At 37.1% G+C, this 21,705-nt stretch overlaps 1 protein-coding gene across 1 annotated transcript in view; it reads left to right on the top strand.

The window, feature by feature from the left end:
* Positions 1–21,705, top strand: part of UST (uronyl 2-sulfotransferase) — a 735,125-nt gene that overhangs the window by 376,913 nt on the left and 336,507 nt on the right. The window contains exon 2 of the mRNA XM_053710638.1: positions 20,578–20,621. Within this exon, the coding sequence (XP_053566613.1) occupies positions 20,578–20,621 (44 nt within the window). The remainder of the gene's footprint in view (positions 1–20,577; positions 20,622–21,705) is intronic.

The raw sequence follows: 21,705 nt of genomic DNA, 5'->3' as shown, positions 1-21,705 counted from the left end.
ATTTACTTATTATATATCTTACAAATGCCTTTGCCATACTTGGGACTAGATTACAAGTGGAGCGCAATCAATTGCACAGTTTGCACAGAGTGTTTGTCTTTTGCACAACCCCATGCAAAGAATAACGCAAACTCTAGTATTACAAGTTGATGGATAAATATTGTATATAAAGTACCTTAAATGACCAGTTTACACAGGGGAGATGGAGATGATTAGTAGCAGTAACGCAGTATTAAAAAGTAAATTAGATGAGAAAGCATAAGTATTGTTATAACTAAATATATATATTTTTTACCTTTTTTCTTTTATTAAAGGGCAACTAAACCCAAAATCTTTCTTTCATGATTCAGATAGAGAATAGAAATTTAAACAACATTACAATTTACTTCCATAATTTATTTTGCTTCATTTTTTAAATATCCTTATTTGAAGAAAAAGCAATGCACATGGTGAGCCAATCACATGCTGCTTCTATGTGCAGCAACCAATCAGCAGCTAGTGAGCATATCTAGATATGCTTTTCATCAAAGAATATCAAGAGAATAAAACAAATTAGATAATATAATTAAATTAGAAAGATGTTTAAAATTGCATTCTCTTTCTAAATCATAAAAGAAAAAATGTGGGTGGCATGTCCCTTTAATTGTTGTTCAGCTAGACAACACTGGAACACCCTGATAAAAGGGCTGTGTTTGCAATCTCTATTCACCCGCCCCATGGCCAATCACCTTCATGTATTCAATTATATGCAAATCACGCTAAATGACTAGCAGGCATGCACAATCTACATGTAATTCTTCAGTTTATTTTTTTACTTAGAATATGAGCAATGCTCAACCTGTCTTATTATACAGTATTACACGAAACGGCTACAAAGCAAATCCATGAATCAGCTATGAAGAGGGATACTTTTGCAGAACTCACACGCAACAATACTACGATCAGTGAATAGAAGAAAAAAAACTACTCTCTGCTCTGGTCCGTGTTGAGCAGAGAGTAGTGGGGTTTTTTTTCCATTCACTGATCATAGTACTGTTGCGCATGAGTTCTGCCAAAAGTATCCCTCTTTATAGCTTGCAGTTTCCTGTAATACTTGCAGTGATGTCACCACAAGGGGTGGAGCATGCATGCGCTATGCGCACACCGGACTGGCCGCACGTCCAGTGAAGTTTGTAAGGGGTAAAGGTTATGTCATTCAAAAACGGAGCATTCAAAAAAGTATTTACAAAAATCTATAAGATGTGTATTGATAGATAAGTACTAATATAGTTAATTTTTCAAGCACTTTCATTTAAAATTTAAAATTTTAAATTTTTGAGTAAACTATCCCTTTAATACGGCTGAAACTTTTTAGCACGGCCTATTCTTTTAATGGATAGCATAGAACGCTGGATTTGATTTAACCCCTTCACTACTGGGACTTTGAGAGAAAAACATGCCCAAAATACCGGAGAACTTTTTTGCTATCACTCCATTTAAACAGAAATAGAGCCTTTTTAATTTACCTGTCAAAACTATATATATATTTTTAAGTAGACAACCCAAGGTATTGATCTAGGCCCATTTTGGTATATTTGATGCCACCATTTCACCGCCAAATGCGATCAAATAAAAAAATGTTTACTTTTTCACCAACTTTGGGTTTCTCACTGAAATTATTTACATACTGCTTGTGCAACCATGGCACAAATGGTTGTAAAAGCATCTCTGGGATCCCCTTTGTTCAGAAATAACAGACATATATGGCTTTGCCATTGCTTTTTGGTAATTAGAAGGCCGCTAATTGCAGCTGTGCACCAAACTACTATTATTCCTGTCAGTGAAGGGGTTAGTTAGGTATCTTAAAAGGTTAATGTTAGCTTTAGTGTAGAGATTAGCCTCCTACCTGACACTCCCTATCCCTTGATCCCTACCTGATCCCTCCCAAACAGCTCTCTTCCTTCCCCCACCCCCCACTGGTCACCCCCATTTTAAGTACTAGCAGACAGTCTGCCAATAAAAAAAAATATTATTATTTTTGTAATAATTTTTTTTTCCTGCAGTGTAGGATTGCCCTAACCCTCAAACCTCCCTGACCCCCCAACACAGCTATCAAAACCTGCCCTAACTATTTCCGCCATCTTAGGTACTGGCTGGCAGCTGTCCGCCAGCACCTATAAACCCCTTTATCTTATATATATATATATATATATATTTTTTTTTTTTTTTTTTTTTTTAATTTGTATTGGTTTTCTGTAGTGTAGTGGTCCCACAACCTCCCCCCTCCTGCGATCGCCATTAAGACCCCCCTCGCACCCCCAAACACATTTTCTGTAGTGTAGCTGTCCTTTAAGAGCAACAACATAGCTGTCCTTCCTGGAGCAACAACATATATATGTGTATATATATATATATATATATATATATATATATACACGTTGATTGGAGTAGCCGTGTTAGTCCAGATTATTTAGATATCAAAATAACAAGAGTATTGCATTGAGCAATGATACTTTTTTTATTGGACTAACTATACATTTATAAGTTGACAAGCTTTTGGAAGAGTTCCTTCCTTTATCAAGTCTAAAGCAATACTGACCAATTCAATGGAATTTACAGATTGTATCTTAAAACACAGACTTGCTAAGAAGACAGTGCAGGGAGAGGAGGAGGTGTCGTAAGAATCATGAGGGGGGCTTAGGTAACAGGCAGACAGTGTCCAGTGTAGGAGAACAGACAGGGGAAATATATAGCTTTACATAGAGCATATACTGACATAAAGTTATATATCAACATTGAATCAATATCTATAAAGATGTGAAATTGTATATACAGGGGGAATACAAAAGTTAAAAAAAGACAAAAGTGTGGACATAGGCTTACCTGTGTACCTATGTATAAAGAATGTGGAATATACAATGTAATTGACTAAATGAAAGTACATTACAAAATTTTTTGATAATGTGTTAAGAATCCAGAGTCCACATTTAGTCCAGAATTAAACAGGTTGAAGTGCATTATCATTTTCATTTCAAAGGTTTTTCTTTACATGGTGTTTTTGACGTTGCCTCTGAGAATTTTGATTTTGAGGTTTTGGATGGAGTGGTCAGGTTTGGTGAAATGGTGACCAACAGGGGTGCAGTATTTTGTTTCACAGTGGTTTTTGATTGAGTGTCTGTGTAAGTTCATTCGAAGGTGCAGTTTTTGGCTTGTTTCTCCAATATAGCATCCCATTTCACATGCAGTGCAATGTATCATGTATACCACATTTGCAGATATACATGAATATGCCCCTTTAATGTTATAAGATTTATTATTGTAATTTGCTGTGCTGCTTTCACAAACGTGTTGACATAGTTTGCAGAGAGCTTTATAGCAGCACTTGGTTCCATTCTGAGTGTTCTTTTTCTCAAGGGGTAGCTTCCTATGTACCAGTTTCTGCTTTAGGTTAGGTGGTTGTCTGTATGCCAGGATTGGGGGTTTTGGAAAGATTTTTTTGAGTGTGGGATCCTCTAAGAGTAGTGGCTGTAAGTCTTTTATGATTTTTCGTATCCCTTCCACAGCAGGGTTGTATTTGACTACTAGTGGGATACGTGATATGTTTTTCTTCTCCCTGTATTGTAGTAAGTGTTCACGTGGAGTTAATTTTTTTATTTATAATCCTTGTTTTGTAACCTTTTTCTCTGAATGATTGGGATAGTGTGATGAGGTGTTTGTCACGGTCCTTGTTATCTGAGCAAATTCTGTGGTATTTTGTAGCCTGACTGTAGAATATGGATTTTTTTATGTGATTGGGGTGGGAGCTGGAGCTGTGGAGGTAGCTGCATCTATCTGTTGGTTTCCTGTATACAGATGAGTGCAGTTTGCCATTTGTGATGGATATTGTTGTATCCAGGAAGCTGACACAGTCTCTAGAAAAAGTTCATTTTAAGCTTGATTGATAGTTTAAATGCCGGCCCATTTTTAGTGAACAACCTGGGTTGTCCTTGCTGATTGGACAGCACCAATAAACAAGTGCTGTACATTGTTCTAAACCAAAAATGTGCTGGCTCCTTAGCTTAGATGCCTTATTTTTCAAATAAAGATAGCAAGAGAATGAAGAAAAATTGTTAATAGGAGTAAATTAGAAAGTTGCTTAAAATTGCATGCTCTATCTGAATCATGAAAGAAAAAATTTGGGTTCAGTGTCCCTTTAAACATTACACCAATGAATATACAGCCTCATGCTACAAAATCAAAAACTTATCCTTAATAACAACTAATCCTGTTAAATAGAAAACAATCTTTAGATAGATTTTTTCCTCAAAAAGCATTTTATTTTAAATACTCCTATTTAAATAAAAAATAAGATTTAAATAAAAAAAGTATCTGATTTAATTTTTTTTAAAAATTACTATTTTATTTTTAAAGATTGATTTTGATCTACCCTGTATCATAGGGAGTGTGCTCATTGTATTCAGATTACTAGCTGTAGAGTAACTGTCAATCATACCGATTGGATCATATTGGGATGATTTCACTCTGCCATATTTAAGGTGGACTCGAGGGCAATCCAAAATACCTTTGTACAATTTAGCGCTTTTTAAAACCTGAAGTAAACAAGCAATATCCGACATTCATTTTTTTTTATATCAGTATTTTAATTATAATTTCCAAAAAGAAAATACAATAACGTCAATGCAGGACTAAAGTAACAGAAAAACATAATACAGGAAGATATGGTTTACAGTGGGGGTGCCGTATAGGCACATAATTCGACCTAATAAGGTATGTAGTTCTGTGTTGTAATTGTTTTGTTCTTCTACAAGGCAGACAGATATGAAGAAAAGGGAAGTGGAAGGGGAAAAGAAAGAGGATAGGGTTTAGGAGGGGGGTGGGAGGTTGTGCTTAAGAAGTATTGTCTATTAAAAGTCTTTCTTGCGTTATGTCTTTGTTAGCTCAGTTCAGCGGAAGTGATTCCCAGGGTTCTTCAAATAAGACATAAGGTGTTCATTTGTTGTTTGGTTCTAAAGACATTTTCCACCATTGATTTAACAGAATTAATGCAATCCATTACCCCCTGTCATTTGGGAGTGGGTTGTTTTCTTCCAGTTCCTCGCTATCATAAGTTTGGTCGAAATCAAAATGTAGATTAGCATGTGCTGTTTGTGTCTAGGGAGATTGCTAACACCTAAGTGTAGGAGTGCTGTGCTGGGGTGCGACACTACAGGGGTGTTTAAGCTAGCACAGAGGCACAAGATTTTTGTCAATAGGGGCTTAAGGGTTGGGCATGACCACCAGATATGGAGGGGGGTTCCTAGCTCCCCACACCCTCTCCAACAATTGGGAGAGTAAGTGGGGTACATTTTCTGTAGTTAAGTTGGGACCAAGGGACATCTGATCAAAAGTTTATAGTATAATTTGTACCTGGTCACACAATGTATTGCAGTCTTAGTCAAGCCGATGGCACTGGTCCATTGTTTAGGGGTATACTTTTGTCCCATTCCAACTCCCATGCTTCAATATGTTTTGTTTCAATGGTTGAGGTATCATTTAAAAGGCATTTATAATGTATCAAAAGTGCCTTATGTAATTCAAGGCCTGTTGTCCAGCTAGACTCCCACAGGGTCAGGTCCTGGAGGCCCCAAGTTTTCATCAAAGGCCATAGTCGGAATAGATCATGCTGAAGTTTAGACGGAACATCAATTTTTCTAAGTAGATGTGTTTGGTTTAGGAGTGAGCTATCTGAGTAGAAATCTTTGAGTTGATGTAAAGCCATCTTCTCCACCCACATATATAGGTATTAGGCAATCCGTGGAGTAACCCAAAAATTGAGTGAACTCATGATGGGTGTTGGGTGAACAAGGAGCTATGGCAAAGTTTAAACCCAGCCTAGCTGACATCCTTTAATTAGTGAATAACATATGACTGGCAGGCAATGAAGCTTGTTCCAACTCTCTCCATCTAGTTGGGGGTAGGTTAGGGCCCCAAGCTGATATGTGAGACAGTAGTGCTGCGTCATGGTATAATATTTGGTAGTCCAATGCCTCCTATGTGCACTGAATTGTGAAGTATGTGGGCCGCTTCTCTGGGTCGTTTATTATTCTAGACGTAGGCATTGAATAGTGCTTGGAATTTGTGTAGTTAGGGCGATGGGACTGCAAAAGGTAGGCATTGAAAGAGGTAGATTAATTTGGAAAGGATCATCATTTTAACCGCCCCGACCACCCTCCCTAACCATGAGATTTCATCGTATTGTTTGTAAGCAATAGCCTTATAACTTTAAGTAGGGGGTTATAATTGTTGCTGATGACAGTGGGTGTATCACCGTTCATTTAATTACCTACTATGTGAGTCATTTAATGCACTCACAGCATCCTAGACTATTTCTTAGAAATACATTTGTTAATACAAGGGCAAAAATAGAACTGCTATCGATTGTGCTCGAGTGATGTTAACACACTTTGGCGCTAATATTTTTGCACTCCACATGTAATTTTGTCCTTTGTATTTCAAGTACAGTTACTAGAGATAACATCTAAATAAAACATGCATAAAGGTTTTATACTACATGTGTAAGTAAGTTGAGTTTGCTTTCAGTAGCTGTAGATGACATATTTTAATAGTTTGTATTTTAAATATGACAATATTTTTGCAAGAGACATATTCTATCTTGCCGACAATGGGCCCAATTTATCAAACTGCAAAAGCAGTTTTGGGGCACCAGGATTTCAGGGTCGCGCGAATGAGCTCTCCGCCACATAAAATATGGCAGAGTGAAATCATCCCAATCCTATCAGGATGTTTGACGGCCCCTGCTCCCGGGCGATTGTCTTTGTGCTAGCAGGGATGGCATTGCGCAAACAGCTGCTTGCACAATGTTAAATACGTGCAGCATATAGTGAGGTGAGGCCTTTAATAAATGGGTCCCAATATGTTATACTGTAGTGTAGCACAAACATATACTCTGCAACAACAATAAAGACTTGAATTTCCATAGAATGGTCAGTGATGTACAGAAATCTGTAAAACAAAAAAGAATTGTGAGAGACTGTGGGTGGGTATATTTGTAGACTGCCTGTGCTAAAAAATGACAATACATTTTTAGGCAGAAAAGATCTCTGCAAAGTTTGAAATCTGTTTCTGATTTTGTTTTGTTTTTTATGCATGTTCACTGCAACATTTATTTTAATCAAATAACTGACGTTTAACAAACAGTTCAGTGGTTTTTTTAAAATAGAGGCTCCTATTTACATTTGTGTAGCTTTTTTAATATTTATACATAATGCCTGAACAATCAAATGCAAATTTGTCACCACAAGTGTTGTTATTAGCATTTCTACCTCACTTATACAGTACAATGCAATCCCTTTGCATTCTTCTAAGGAGTATATAAACTAATTTCAAGACAAATGCCTTCCCCTCCCCCATTTCTATTGAATAAATAAATATATATATATATATATATATATATATATATATATATATATATATATATATATATATATATATATATATATATATTAGATAGATAGATAGATATGAGCTTTTTTAATTATTTATTATTTTATTATTTATTATGCTTGAAAACAATGGGAAATGTATTATTACAAAAATTATATGCCTCTTAATTATCAGTTGCAGTATTATGTTCTTAAATCATTATTGTATTAGCTAAATAATGAAAATGAAAATGACTTGTTTTTGAACACAAGATCTCCCTTTCTTCCCATCATACAGTACAAGCAGACTTTGCCCCCCTCAGCTCATAGAGTTAGTGTGAATGTAATAGTATTTATAGTATTTTAGCTTTACAGATGGTCAACACTCCAAGAGTTGTTTGTTTTCAGTGTATAGGAATGAATATTTAGAATATTTAGTAGATTTTCATGTTTTGAAACAAACCAGCTTGTGTGCTGTATAACCATCCACCAATAGAGCTCCTGGAGTTTTAATGTCCAGTGAACACTTATTCCTAGGAATGGGTTTTTTTCCCAAAATGCATTTCCTGTTTGTTACCATCAACTTAAACAGCATTAACGTAACCATTTTTTAAGAATAGTTTTATATTTTTTTAACTATTAAATAATTTCATAGGCATTATGGCAATTTTTGAGTTTGGAAAACCGAGTCTAAACCTTTATGAAACTTTTATTGATAATAATGAGGCTGAAATATTTTTCTCATGTGTAATTTTGGCCCCAAAAGCCATTTTCAAGTTCTGAATCATCACAGTCAGTACATTTAAGAGCCGTTTTCATGATAATTGGATGACATTGCATCATATTAAAATGTCATTGGGCTGAAATGAAGGACCTATCCTAAACCACTTAAAAAAAGACATTGCAAAACCTATCAAAGATATCTATGAAACGGGATAATGACATTAATAAATTGTGTAGCAAAGGGATTACAAAGCTGGTATAAATCATCACAATTTTTAACAAACAGGTTTAAGAGTAGAGATTTAGAAAATATCGGAAGAAAACTTTCCTGATTTTAGCATATAATGAGAATTTCCTGGCAGAGATCCTTGTCGTACTTATGGGAATATGAGGATTCCATGATACATAGCGGAGAAAGCAGTGAACTAAAATATAGAGTTGGTAGTGACTGCAACTTGATAGTTTATAGTACTAGATGACTGGCATCAAATAGTTTTGTGTTTAACCCTTATGCTCACATAAGCATCATGTACTACTATAGTAGTATTTCTGTTGTTGTCCCTTTAAATTAAGTATTTGTTGTTTTAAGCATTTTGTATTTTTTTTTTTAATAGGAATTGTATTCATACATATAAGTGAATAGTCACTTAACTGCAGTCAGTGGCCTAGATTTGGAGTTCGGCGGTAAAAGGGCTGCTAACGCTCCGCAGGCTTTTTTCTGGCCGCACCATAAATTTAACTCTGGTATCGAGAGTTTAATCAAATGCTGCGTTAGGCTCCAAAAAAGGAGCGTAGAGCATTTTTACCGCAAATGCAACTCTCGATACCAGAGTTGCTTACGGACGCGGCCGGCCTCAAAAACGTGCTCGTGCACGATTCCCCCATAGGAAACAATGGGGCTGTTTGAGCTGAAAAAAAACACCTGCAAAAAAGCAGCGTTCAGCTCCTAACGCAGCCCCATTGTTTCCTATGGGGAAACACTTCCTACGTCTGCACCTAACACTCTAACATGTACCCCGAGTCTAAACACCCCTAACCTTACACTTATTAACCCCTAATCTGCCGCCCCCGCTATCGCTGACCCCTGCATATTTTTTTAAACCCCTAATCTGCCGCTCCGTAAACCGCCGCAACCTACGTTATCCCTATGTACCCCTAATCTGCTGCCCTAACATCGCCGACCCCTATATTATATTTATTAACCCCTAATCTGCCCCCCTCAACGTCGCCGACACCTGCCTACACTTATTAACCCCTAATCTGCCGAGCGGACCTGAGCGCTACTATAATAAAGTTATTAACCCCTAATCCGCCTCACTAACCCTATCATAAATAGTATTAACCCCTAATCTGCCCTCCCTAACATCGCCGACACCTAACTTCAATTATTAACCCCTAATCTTCCGATCGGAGCTCACCGCTATTCTAATAAATGGATTAACCCCTAAAGCTAAGTCTAACCCTAACACTAACACCCCCCTAACTTAAATATAATTTTTATCTAACGAAATTAATTAACTCTTATTAAATAAATTATTCCTATTTAAAGCTAAATACTTACCTGTAAAATACATCCTAATATAGCTACAATATAAATTATAATTATATTATAGCTATTTTAGGATTAATATTTATTTTACAGGTAACTTTGTAATTATTTTAACCAGGTACAATAGCTATTAAATAGTTAAGAACTATTTAATAGTTAAAATAGTTAAAATAATAACAAATTTACCTGTAAAATAAATACTAACCTAAGATATAATTAAACCTAACACTACCCTATCAATAAATTAATTAAATAAAATACCTACAATTACCTACAATTAACCTAACACTACACTATCAATACATTAATTAAACACAATTCCTACAAATAAATACAATTAAATAAACTAGCTAAAGTACAAAAAATAAAAAAGAACTAAGTTACAGAAAATAAAAAAATATTTACAAACATAAGAAAAATATTACAACAATTTTAAACTAATTACACCTACTCTAAGCCCCCTAATAAAATAACAAAGCCCCAAAATAAAAAATTCCCTACCCTATTCTAAATTAAAAAAGTTACAAGCTCTTTTACCTTACCAGCCCTGAACAGGGCCCTTTGCGGGGCATGCCCCAAGAAGTTCAGCTCTTTTGCCTGTAAAAAAAAACATACAATACCCCCCCCCCAACATTACAACCCACCACCCACATACCCCTAATCTAACCCAAACCCCCCTTAAATAAACCTAACACTAATCCCCTGAAGATCTTCCTACCTTGTCTTCACCATCCAGGTATCACCGATCCGTCCTGGCTCCAAGATCTTCATCCAACCCAAGCGGGGGTTGGCGATCCATAATCCGGTGCTGAAGAGGTCCAGAAGAGGCTCCAAAGTCTTCCTCCTATCCGGCAAGAAGAGGACATCCGGACCGGCAAACATCTTCTCCAAGTGGCATCTTCGATCTTCTTCCATCCGGAGCGAAGTGGCAGGATCCTGAAGACCTCCAGCGCGGAACATCCATCCGGACCGACGACTGAACGACGAATGACTGTTCCTTTAAGGGACGTCATCCAAGATGGCGTCCCTCGAATTCCGATTGGCTGATAGGATTCTATCTATCCTATAGAATCCTATCAGCCAATCTATAGAATCCTATCAGCCAATCTATAGAATCCTATCAGCCAATCGGAATTCGAGGGACGCCATCTTGGATGACGTCCCTTAAAGGAACAGTCATTCGTCGTTCAGTCGTCGGTCCGGATGGATGTTCCGCGCTGGAGGTCTTCAGGATCCTGCCGCTTCGCTCCGGATGGAAGACCATAGAAGATGCCGCCTGGATGATGACTTCAATCGGATGGAAGATCCTCTTCTGCCCCGCTTGGATGAAGACTTTGACCGGATCATGGACCTCTTCAGCCCCCGCTTGGGCTTGGATCAGGACATCGGAGGAGCTCTTCAGGACGGATCGGTGAACCTGGTATGGTGAAGACAAGGTAGGAAGATCTTCAGGGGCTTAGTGTTAGGTTTATTTAAGGGGGGTTTGGGTTAGATTAGGGGTATGTGGGTGGTGGGTTGTAATGTTGGGGGGGGGGTATTGTATTTATTCTTTTACAGGCAAAAGAGCTGAAATTCTTGGGGCATGCCCCGCAAAGGGCCCTGTTCAGGGCTGGTAAGGTAAAAGAGCTTGTAACTTTTTTAATTTAGAATAGGGTAGGGAATTTTTTATTTTGGGGGGCTTTGTTATTTTATTAGGGGGCTTAGAGTAGGTGTAATTAGTTTAAAATTGTTGTAATATTTTTATTATGTTTGTAAATATTTTTTTATTTTCTGTAACTTAGATCTTTTTTATTTTTTGTACTTTATCTAGTTTATTTAATTGTATTTATTTGTAGGAATTGTGTTTAATTAATTTATTGATAGTGTAGTGTTAGGTTAATTGTAGGTAATTGTAGGTAGTTTATTTAATTATTTTATTGATAGGGTAGTGTTAGGTTTAATTATATCTTAGGTTAGGACTTATTTTACAGGTAATTTTGTTATTATTTTAACTAGGTAACTATTAAATAGTTCTTAACTATTTAATAGCTATTGTACCTGGTTAAAATAATTACAAAGTTACCTGTAAAATAAATATTAATCCTAAAATAGCTATAATATAATTATAATTTATATTGTAGCTATATTAGGATTTATTTTACAGGTAAGTATTTAGCTTTAAATAGGAATCATTTATTTAATAAGAGTTAATTTATTTAGTTAGATAAAAATTATATTTAAGTTAGGGGGGTGTTAGTGTTAGGGTTAGACTTAGCTTTAGGGGTTAATACATTTATTAGAATAGCGGTGAGCTCCGGTCGGCAGATTAGGGGTTAATAATTGAAGTTAGGTGTCGGCGATGTTAGGGAGGGCAGATTAGGGGTTAATACTATTTATGATAGGGTTAGTGAGGCGGGTTAGGGGTTCATAACTTTATTATAGTAGCGCTCAGGTCCGCTCGGCAGATTAGGGGTTAATAAGTGTAGGCAGGTGTCGGCGACGTTGAGGGGGGCAGATTAGGGGTTAATAAATATAATATAGGGGTCGGCGATGTTAGGGGTAGCAGATTAGTGGTACATAGGGATAACGTAGGTGGCGGCGATTTGCGGTCGGAAGATTAGGGGTTAATTATTTTAAGTAGCTTGCGGCGACGTTGTGGGGGGCAAGTTAGGGGTTAAGAAATATAATATAGGGGTCAGCGGGGTTAGGGGCAGCAGATTAGGGGTACATAAGTATAACGTAGGTGGCGGTCGGCAGATTAGGGGTTAAAAATTTAAATAGAGTGGCGGCGATGTGGGGAGACCTCGGTTTAGGGGTACATAGGTAGTTTATGGATGTTAGTGTACTTTAGGGTACAGTAGTTAAGAGGTTTATAAACCGGCGTTAGCCAGAAAGCTCTTAACTCCTGCTATTTTCAGGCGGCTGGAATCTTGTCGTTAGAGCTCTAACGCTCACTTCAGAAACGACTCTAAATACCAGCGTTAGAAAGATCCCATTGAAAAGATAGGCTACGCAAATGGCGTAGGGGGATCTGCGGTATGGAAAAGTCGCGGCTGAAAAGTGAGCGTTAGACCCTTTAATCACTGACTCCAAATACCAGCGGGCGGCCAAAACCAGCGTTAGGAGCCTCTAACGCTGGTTTTGACGGCTACCGCCGAACTCCAAATCTAGGCCAGTATGAGTAGTTATAATAGAAAAGTATTTAAATGTTTTGCTAGATTAATCAATAAAAATAAAAAATGACTTAATTATTTGCAGCATTGAAAAAAAAAAATACCACAATGCAACCTTTTTTTCTGTACTGTATTTAAAGTGAAGGTAAACTTAACCCAACTTGGTCACGTCATATAATATATTTTAAAAAATTAGGCATAGATCAAGAGTCCTAACGCATTTAAAAGTCAGTAGTTAAGAGTTTTTTGGTACAACGCCGTAGCATAAAACTCATAACTAAAGTGCTAAAAAGTAACACCCATAAACTACCTATTAACCCCTAAACCGAGGCCCTCCCGTATCGCAAACACTAAAATAAAATGTTTAACCCCTAATCTGCCGCTGCGGACATCGCCGCAACTATAATAAACATATTAACCCCTAAACCGCCGCACTAGCGCCTTGCAAACACTAGTTAAATATTATTAACCCCTAATCTGCTGTGCCTAACATCACCGCCATCTAACTACATTTATTAACCCCTAATCTGCCGCCCCCAACGTCGCCGCCACTATACTAAATGTATTAACCCCTAAACCTAAGTCTAACCCTAACCCTAACACCCCCTAACTTAAATATAATTACAATAAATCTAAAGAAAATTACTATAATTAACTAAATTATTCCTATTTAAAACTAAATACCTATAAAATAAACCCTAAGCTAGCTACAATATAACTAATAGTTACATTGTATCTAGCTTAGGGTTTATTTTTATTTTACAGGCAAGTTTGTATTTATTTTAACTAGGTAGAATAGTTATTAAATAGTTATTAACTATTTAATAACTACCTAGCTAAAATAAATACAAAAGTACATGTAAAATAAAACCTAACCTAAGTTACAATAACACCTAACACTACACTAAAATTAAATACATTAACTAAATTAACAACAATTAAATAAATTAAATTAGCTAAAGTACAAAACCCCCCCCACTAAATTACAGAAAATAATAAACAAATTACAAGATATTTAAACTAATTACACCTAATCTAATAGCCCTATAAAAATAAAAAAAGCCCCCAAAATAAAAAAAAACCCTAGCCTAAACTAACCTATCAATAGCCCTTAAAAGTACCTTTTGCAAGGCATTGCCCCAAAGTAATCAGCTCTTTTACCTGTAACAAAATATACAAACAACCCCCCCAAAAGTAAAACCCAGCACCCACACAACCAATCCCCCAAATAAATTACTATCTAAAAAAAACTAAGCTCCCCATTGCCCTGAAAAGGGCATTTGGATGGGCATTGCCCTTAAAAGGGCAATTAGCTCTTTTGCGGCCCAAACCCTAATCTAAAAAATAAAACCCACCCAATACACCCTTAAAAAACCTAACACTAACCTCCTGAAGATCGACTTACTGTTCTGAAGATCCGACATCCATCCTCAAGGAAGCGGCAGAAGTCTTCATCCAACCGGGCCGAAGTCCTCAATGAAGCCGGCAGAAGTCTTCATCCAAGCCAGGCGAAGTGGTCCTCCAGACGGGCAGAAGTCTTCATCCAGACGGCATCTTCTATCTTCATCTATCCGACGCGGAGTGGGTCCATCTTCAAGACATCCGACGCGGAGCATCCTCTTCAAACAAAGTCTTCTTACTGAATGACTGTTCCTTTACGTGACGTCATCCAAGATGGCGTCCCTTAGATTCCGATTGGCTGATAGAATTCTATCAGCCAATCCGAATGAAAATAGAAAAAATCCTATTGGCTGATGCAATCAGCCAATAGGATTGAGCTTGCATTCTATTGGCTGATTGGAACAGGTTCTATTGGCTGATTGTGATCTGGTGGAGGTATGCAAGACTGCCAAGCTTCCTGTATAATTGTATGCCTTTTCTAAGTGTAGCAAAAACTGTGGTAATGAAATAAATTTTTCAAAAGACAAATATGTAGCTGGCTGCTGAAGATTGCATAGAGCCATAAATGTTGCATGTGCATCATGAGATACATTTCACCAGCTTTTAGTGCTTGAGATCATCCACAATTGTATATCAAGTTGGAGTTAAAAAAAAAAAAACAGAAAAAGTGAGGCTCCAGTTTTAAGATTCTGCTTGTGCTGATTCCGTATCATGGACTTCTCAGTGAAAAGGGCTCCAGACACTTCAGTAGAGAGCTGGCGAGGCTGTCAATGAAATTCTATAGGTATAAGAAGTTAAGTGATTAAAAATTCTCTCTATATATAATATCATAGAAAGATTTTTTAGACATTATGCACAAAACATTTGATTCCAAGATACTGGAAATGTGTAGATACAACCACTTTTTCACAATTGTACATAGAGGTAGAACATACCCTATCTTTGGAAAATATGCTTTAATTTTATAATGGTAAATTGGACCAATTTACTGTCATACAGTTTTATTGGAACCTGATGAAACAGCTTACACCAATGCCCATTAATACTTTTATATATATATATATATATATATATATATATATATATATACATATTCAGCATCAAATTGTCTACATGCATTACACGTTTCAGTACTTTGCACCGATTCCACCAATGCAGATCAATGTTTACCCAGATTGTAATTTATGACTCTCTCATTCTCTGTTATATATCGTAAAGACTTGTGTTTTTTTTTCTCTATATATAATTTATTTTGGTTACAATTGTACATCTTTGGATGAATATTATCTTGTGACCTGTAACTGACATTATTTTGTATTTTTTTTTTGAAAAATGTAAAAAATAATTTCAATAAATACAATCATTTAAAATTTAAATGGACTTATTATCAGGTAGATTATACGTTTTGTGCTATAGAGGGTATTTAACGAACGCAACAAAAGTTGTGTTATTTCACCCTCCATAGTGCTGCCATTACGAGTTTTGAAAAAGCTGCCTTGTGCGTGCATTATGGTTGCATTGAGCTTAATACCGCACAAAATACAAGCACTGCTTGGATGTGCTCGTGCATGCTTTCCCCATAGACATCAATAGGGAGAGCGTGTTAGGAAAAAAACTAACACCTGCGATCGCGGAATGAAAAGCCCGTAACCCAGCCCCATTGATGTCTATGGGGAAAAAATGTTTATGTTTAAACCTAACACCCTAACATAAACCCCAAGTCTAAACACCACTAATCTGCCAACCCCGACATCGCTGACACCTACATAATGTTATTAACCTCTAATCTGCCACCCCCGACATCGCTGACACCTACATAATGTTATTAACCCCTAATCTGCTGCCTCCGACATCGACGACACCTACATAATGTTATTAACCCCTAATCTGCCACTCCCGATATCGCCGTCACCAAAATAAATCTATCAACCCCTAATCTGCCGCTCCCGATATCGCCGCCACTATACTAAAGTTATTAACCCCTATTTTCCCGCACCCCAACATCACCCACACTATAATAAAGATATTAACCCCTATTTTGCCACTCTCCGACATTGCCGCCACTCAATAAAGCTATTAACTCCTAAACCTCTGGCCTCCCACATCACTACCAATAAATAAACCTATTAACCCCTAAACCGCCAGCCCCCCACATCGCAACAACCTAAATTAAACTATTAACCCCTAAACCTAACCGTAACCCTAAACCTAACCCTCCCTAACTTTAACATAATTAAAATAGAGCTAAACTAAAGTTACAATTATTAACTAAATAATACCTATTTAGAACTAAATACATACTTACCTCTAAAATAAAACCTAAGCTAGCTACAATATAACTCATAGTTATATTGTAGCTAGCTTAGGTTTCATTTTTATTTCACAGGTAAGTTTGTATTTATTTTAACTAGGTAGGACTAGTTAGTAAATAGCTATTAACTATTTACTAACTACCTAGTTAAAATAACTTCAAACTTACCTGTGAAATAAAACCTAAGCTGCCTTACACTAAAACCTAACATTACAAAAAATAAAAAAACACTAAAATTACAAAAAATAAAAAAACCTACCATTACAAAAAATAACAAACGAAATTATCCAAAACAATAAAAATGATTCCTATTCAAATATCCTGTAGGCCCTCAAAAGTAGGCCCTCAAAAGTACCTTTGTAGGCCCTCATAAGTACCTTTTGTAGGCCCTTATAAGGGCCTTTTGTAGGGCATACCCTAAAAAAAAAATCATCTCTTTTTCTAAAAAACCCCCCACCTCCTCACAGTATACAAACCCCCACCCCCCAAACCCACAAAATAAAAATAAAGTAAAACTTAATCTACCCATTGCCCTGAAAAGGGCATTTGTATGGGCATTGCCCTTAAAAGGGCATTCAGCTCTTTTTCTTGCCCTTAAAATGGCATTCAGCTCTTTTAAGAAATGCCCAAACCCTAATCTAAAAAAAACACCCCAAAAAGAAAAAAAAAATACACAAAATAACTAAGGAATTATCCAAAATAATACAAATTATTCCTATTCTAATACTCCGTTTTAAAAAAACAAACAAACCCAAAATAAAAGAACCCTAATCTATAATTAACTACCAATAGCCCTTAAAATTGCCTTTTGTAAGGCATTGCCCTAAAGAAATCAGCTCTTTTTCTAAACATAAAAACAAACACCCCTTAACATTACAAACCCCCACCCCCCCAAACCCACAAAATAAAAATCCTAACTGAAAAAACCTAATCTACCCATTGCCTTGAAAGGGGCATTTGTATGGGCATTGCTCTTTAAAAGGGCATTCAGCTATTTTAAGAAATGCCCAACACCTAATCTAAAAAAAAACACCCCAAAAAACCTTAAACAAACCTAACACTAACCCCTCTTTAGGTATTCACAGTTGCTGAAGTCCCACTTGAACGATCTTCATCCCAGTGGCTCCATCTTCATCCAGGCGGCTCCATCTTCATCCATCCCAGGACGGGCATCTTCTTCATCCCTGCAGAGGGTGAGCGGTTGATGTGCGGAGGCGGAGGTTTAGGCGGAGGTCCAGGCGAAGGTCCAAGGCGGAGGTCCAGGCAGAGGTCCATCGATCCGACATAGAGGTCCTCTTCATGTGATCGTCCACCGCACACTGAGGATTTAAATGCAAGGTACCCCTTTTATACTAGGGGTACCATTGCATTCCTATTGGCTGAAAAATTTAAATCAGCCAATAGGAATAATGGCTGCTAAAATCCTATTGGCAGCTCTCATTCCTATTGGCTGATTTGGAGGCGGAGGCCTGGACCTCCACCTCCACACATCGACTGCTCCACCTCCACAGGGATGAAGAAGATGCCGGTCCCGTGATGGATGAAGATGGAGCCGTCTGGATGAAGATCATTCAAGCGGGACTTCAGCAACTGTGAGTACCTAAAGAGGGGTTAGTGTTAGGATTTTTTTAAGGTTTTTTGGGGTGGATTTTTTTTAGATTTCAGGGCAGGAAAAAGAGCTGAATGCCCTTTTAAGGGCAATGCCCATACAAATGCCCTTTTCAGGGCAATAGGTAGAATAGGTTTTTTTTAGTTTGTTTTTTTATTTTGGGGGCTTGGTTGGGTGGTGGGTTTTACTGTTGGGGGGTCTGTATTTTTTTTTAGGTTAAAGAGCAATGCCCTACAAAAGGCCCTTTTATGGACTATTGGTAGTTTATTGTTGGCTAGGGGGTGTTTTTATTTTGGGGTGGCTTTTGAATTTTGATAGGGCTATTAGATTAGGTGTAATTTTTTTTATTTTGGATAATTTCGTTTGTTATTTTTCGTATTTAGTGTTTATTTTTTGTACTTTAGTATTTTTTTATTTTTCTTAATTTAGTATTTTTTATTTTTTGTAATTGTAGATTTAATTTTTTTAGTAGGGTTCGGTTTTTTTTAATTTGTAATTTAGTTTAGGGGTTAATATATTTATTATAGTGTGGGCGATGTTAGGGTGCGTTGGAATAGGGGTTAATAAGTTTAGTATAGTGGCGACGATGTCGGGGAGAGGCGGAATAGGGGTTAATAAATTTTATTAGTGGCGGCGATGTTGGGAACGGCAGATTATGGGTTAATTACTTTAATATGGTGTTTGCAATGCGTAAGGGCCTCGGTTTAAGTGTTTATAGGTAGTTTATGGGTGTTAGTGTACTTTGTAACACTTTAGTAATGAGTATTATGTAACAGTTTTGTTGCGTAAAACTCATAACTACTGCTCTCAGATGGCAATACGGATCTTGTCGTTATAGGGTGTAACGTAAGCTTTTTAACCTCACTGCAAAACTCATAATGCCAGCGCTATGGAAGTCCCATGAAAAAACGTAATTTTTTTGAGTGCGGGACTGATTTTGCGTTACAGGCTAAAAGGCTTGCGGTATAGCTGTACCGACAAGACTCGTAATGGCTGCGTTGCTGTTTTAACTCTGAAATTACCATTTTTTCAGCATTAAAACATGAACGCACAACTTGTAATCTACCTGTATCTTAATAGTGGCTAACAAATGAGAGACTGGTATATAATTGGATTTTAACTAGAGCAACATCCCTGTGTGGGTGTAAAATTATACTTTAAATCGTATGCACATAACTTTACTTAATGTCTGATTAAATAGGAACAAATGGAAGAGCAATGCAAAATTGTATCCTCCTTAAAGGGACAGTCTACACCTTAGTCATCTTAAAGTCTTACCTTAGATTAAGTTGCAAATAGCCTCCTGCACCTTTTCTATATCATGCAGCAGGAATAGTAAAAAAGTTATTTTAAAATAAATATTGTTTCTGTACACTTTGAAATGTCTGCCAAGCTCCTCCCACTGATGACATAATGATCTGGGCTGCATTTGGCATACAATCACAAAAGCCTCACTTAGTTGGATTCAGCAAAGTTCCTAGATGCAGCCCAGATCGGGACGTCATCAGTAGGAGGAGCTTGGCAGACATTTTAAAGTGTCCAGAAACAATATTAATTTTAAAATAACTTTTTCACTATTACTGCTGTATGCTATAGAAAATGTGCAGGAGGCTATTTAATCTAAGGTAAGACTTTAAGACGACTAAACTATGCTAAAAGCCTATAATGGGTCTCTTTAGTTTTTGCCTTTTTTCAGATAGAAGACAAAGTTATGTGCATGGCGTAAGTGTAAACACTTCTGCAGGGAAGATGATTTGCATATGGAATTCTTTGGTGAATAAACCATCTATATAAATTTAAAGTTACATGTGAAATGACTAAGAACACATTTGTGTAGCTGAGCTGATTGATACTTTCGTCAGATCCTTTTAAATAATTTTTTTCACAAATTTCACATTTTTAAATAATTTTTGATTGCAGTATAACTGGTAGTGAAACTAACAGGTACTTTGCATTGTCGAGGTTTTCTGTTCAACTTCCATAATCGTCCTTTTTATATTTATATGTATATTTATATTTATAAAAGTGAAGCAAAAAATATAAAGGGGAACATTTTGTTTCATGAACAATATTATAAAACAATAGTATAAAATTAAATAAGCATTTCTCATAGAAAGTTAGAAATTACTATGGATGATAAGTAAGCAGCTGCAATACATATTAGTGAACCCATATAATATCTAATGACTAGGGCTCATTGGCTGTTGAGATTTGTTAGATCACACTAAAAAACATGGTATACTTAGTAAATTTTCCATTGCTTATGCATTTGTGTGAAATTTCATTTGATATCACCAGGGTTTCCGTATCCACCATACTACTTGTTTTTATACTGTTATCTGTATTGTTAATGCCTCTCTCTGCACATGTGATGAAATTATGAATAAAATATCATTTGTAAATATTCTTTTGTATTTTTGTTTCCTTTACAGGAAATTCTACTTATTTGGATGACCACGGCCCTCCAGCGCCTAAGGTAATTGTTGCATGTGATTTTCCCTTTCTTATGTAAACATTGACTTATGCTGAAGCAGCTCCCTCTTTTCACTACGACAGCGATGGTCTCTCCAGTATCTCTTGGTCCTTTTGTTATTGTATGTAGTCATTCACAATCGCTCACTCATCTCTACTAAGTGAATGTTCAATACTCAAAACAATGTGATTGGGCATAAAAGGATAAACAATGAGTAATAACTGTGCAAATAAGTCCCAAAAATTTTAATTGCTTGAAGATTCTAAAGACTGCACCTCCAATAAATAATAAACTGCAATAGGGAGGTCCTGTGATGAAATATGGCATTAAATATATTAATATGTAATGTACTCACATGCTCCAGAGCTTAACATCAAACTCTAGATTTAAAGGCTCATTGAGACGTAGAGGCCTATTTAACAACGGTCTTTTGGACCTGATCCGACAGTGCGAATTAGGTCCGCAAGACCTCGCTGAATGCAGAGAGCAATCCGCTCTCCGCTCTCTGTATTCAGCATTGCACCAGCAGCTCACAATAGCTGCTGGTGCAACACGGCCCCCTGCAGACTCACGGCCAATGGGCCGCCAGCAGGGAGGTGTCAATCAACCCGATCTTACTCGATCAGGTTGAATTGTGGCGATTCCTGTCCGCCTGCTGAGAGCAGGCGGACAGGGTTATGAAGCAGCGGTCTTTAGACCGCTGCTTCATAACTGCTGTTTCTGGCGAGTCTGAAAACTCACCAGAAACACGGGCCCACAAGCTCCATACGGAGCTTGATAAATGGGCCTCATTGGGACAAATTTATGATTGTGCGAGAGGACATGATCCGATATAGCGGATCATGTCCGTTGCACATCTATAAATGCCGACAGCATACACTCTCAGCATTTATCATTGCACCAGTAGTTCTTGTGAACTGCTGGTGCAATGCCGCTAGCAGGATGTGTCAATCAACCCGATCGTATTCTATTGGATTGATTTCTGGCGATTTCTGTCCACGGCCTCAGAGCAGGAGGACAAGTTATGGAGCAGCAGTCTTTAGACTGCTGCTTCATAACTTCTGTTTCCGGCGATAAGTTGCGGTAT

The sequence above is a fragment of the Bombina bombina genome, chromosome 4 (assembly GCF_027579735.1).
Source record: "Bombina bombina isolate aBomBom1 chromosome 4, aBomBom1.pri, whole genome shotgun sequence".
Lineage (NCBI taxonomy): Eukaryota > Metazoa > Chordata > Amphibia > Anura > Bombinatoridae > Bombina > Bombina bombina.
This window is presented reverse-complemented; position numbering and strand designations above follow the sequence as displayed.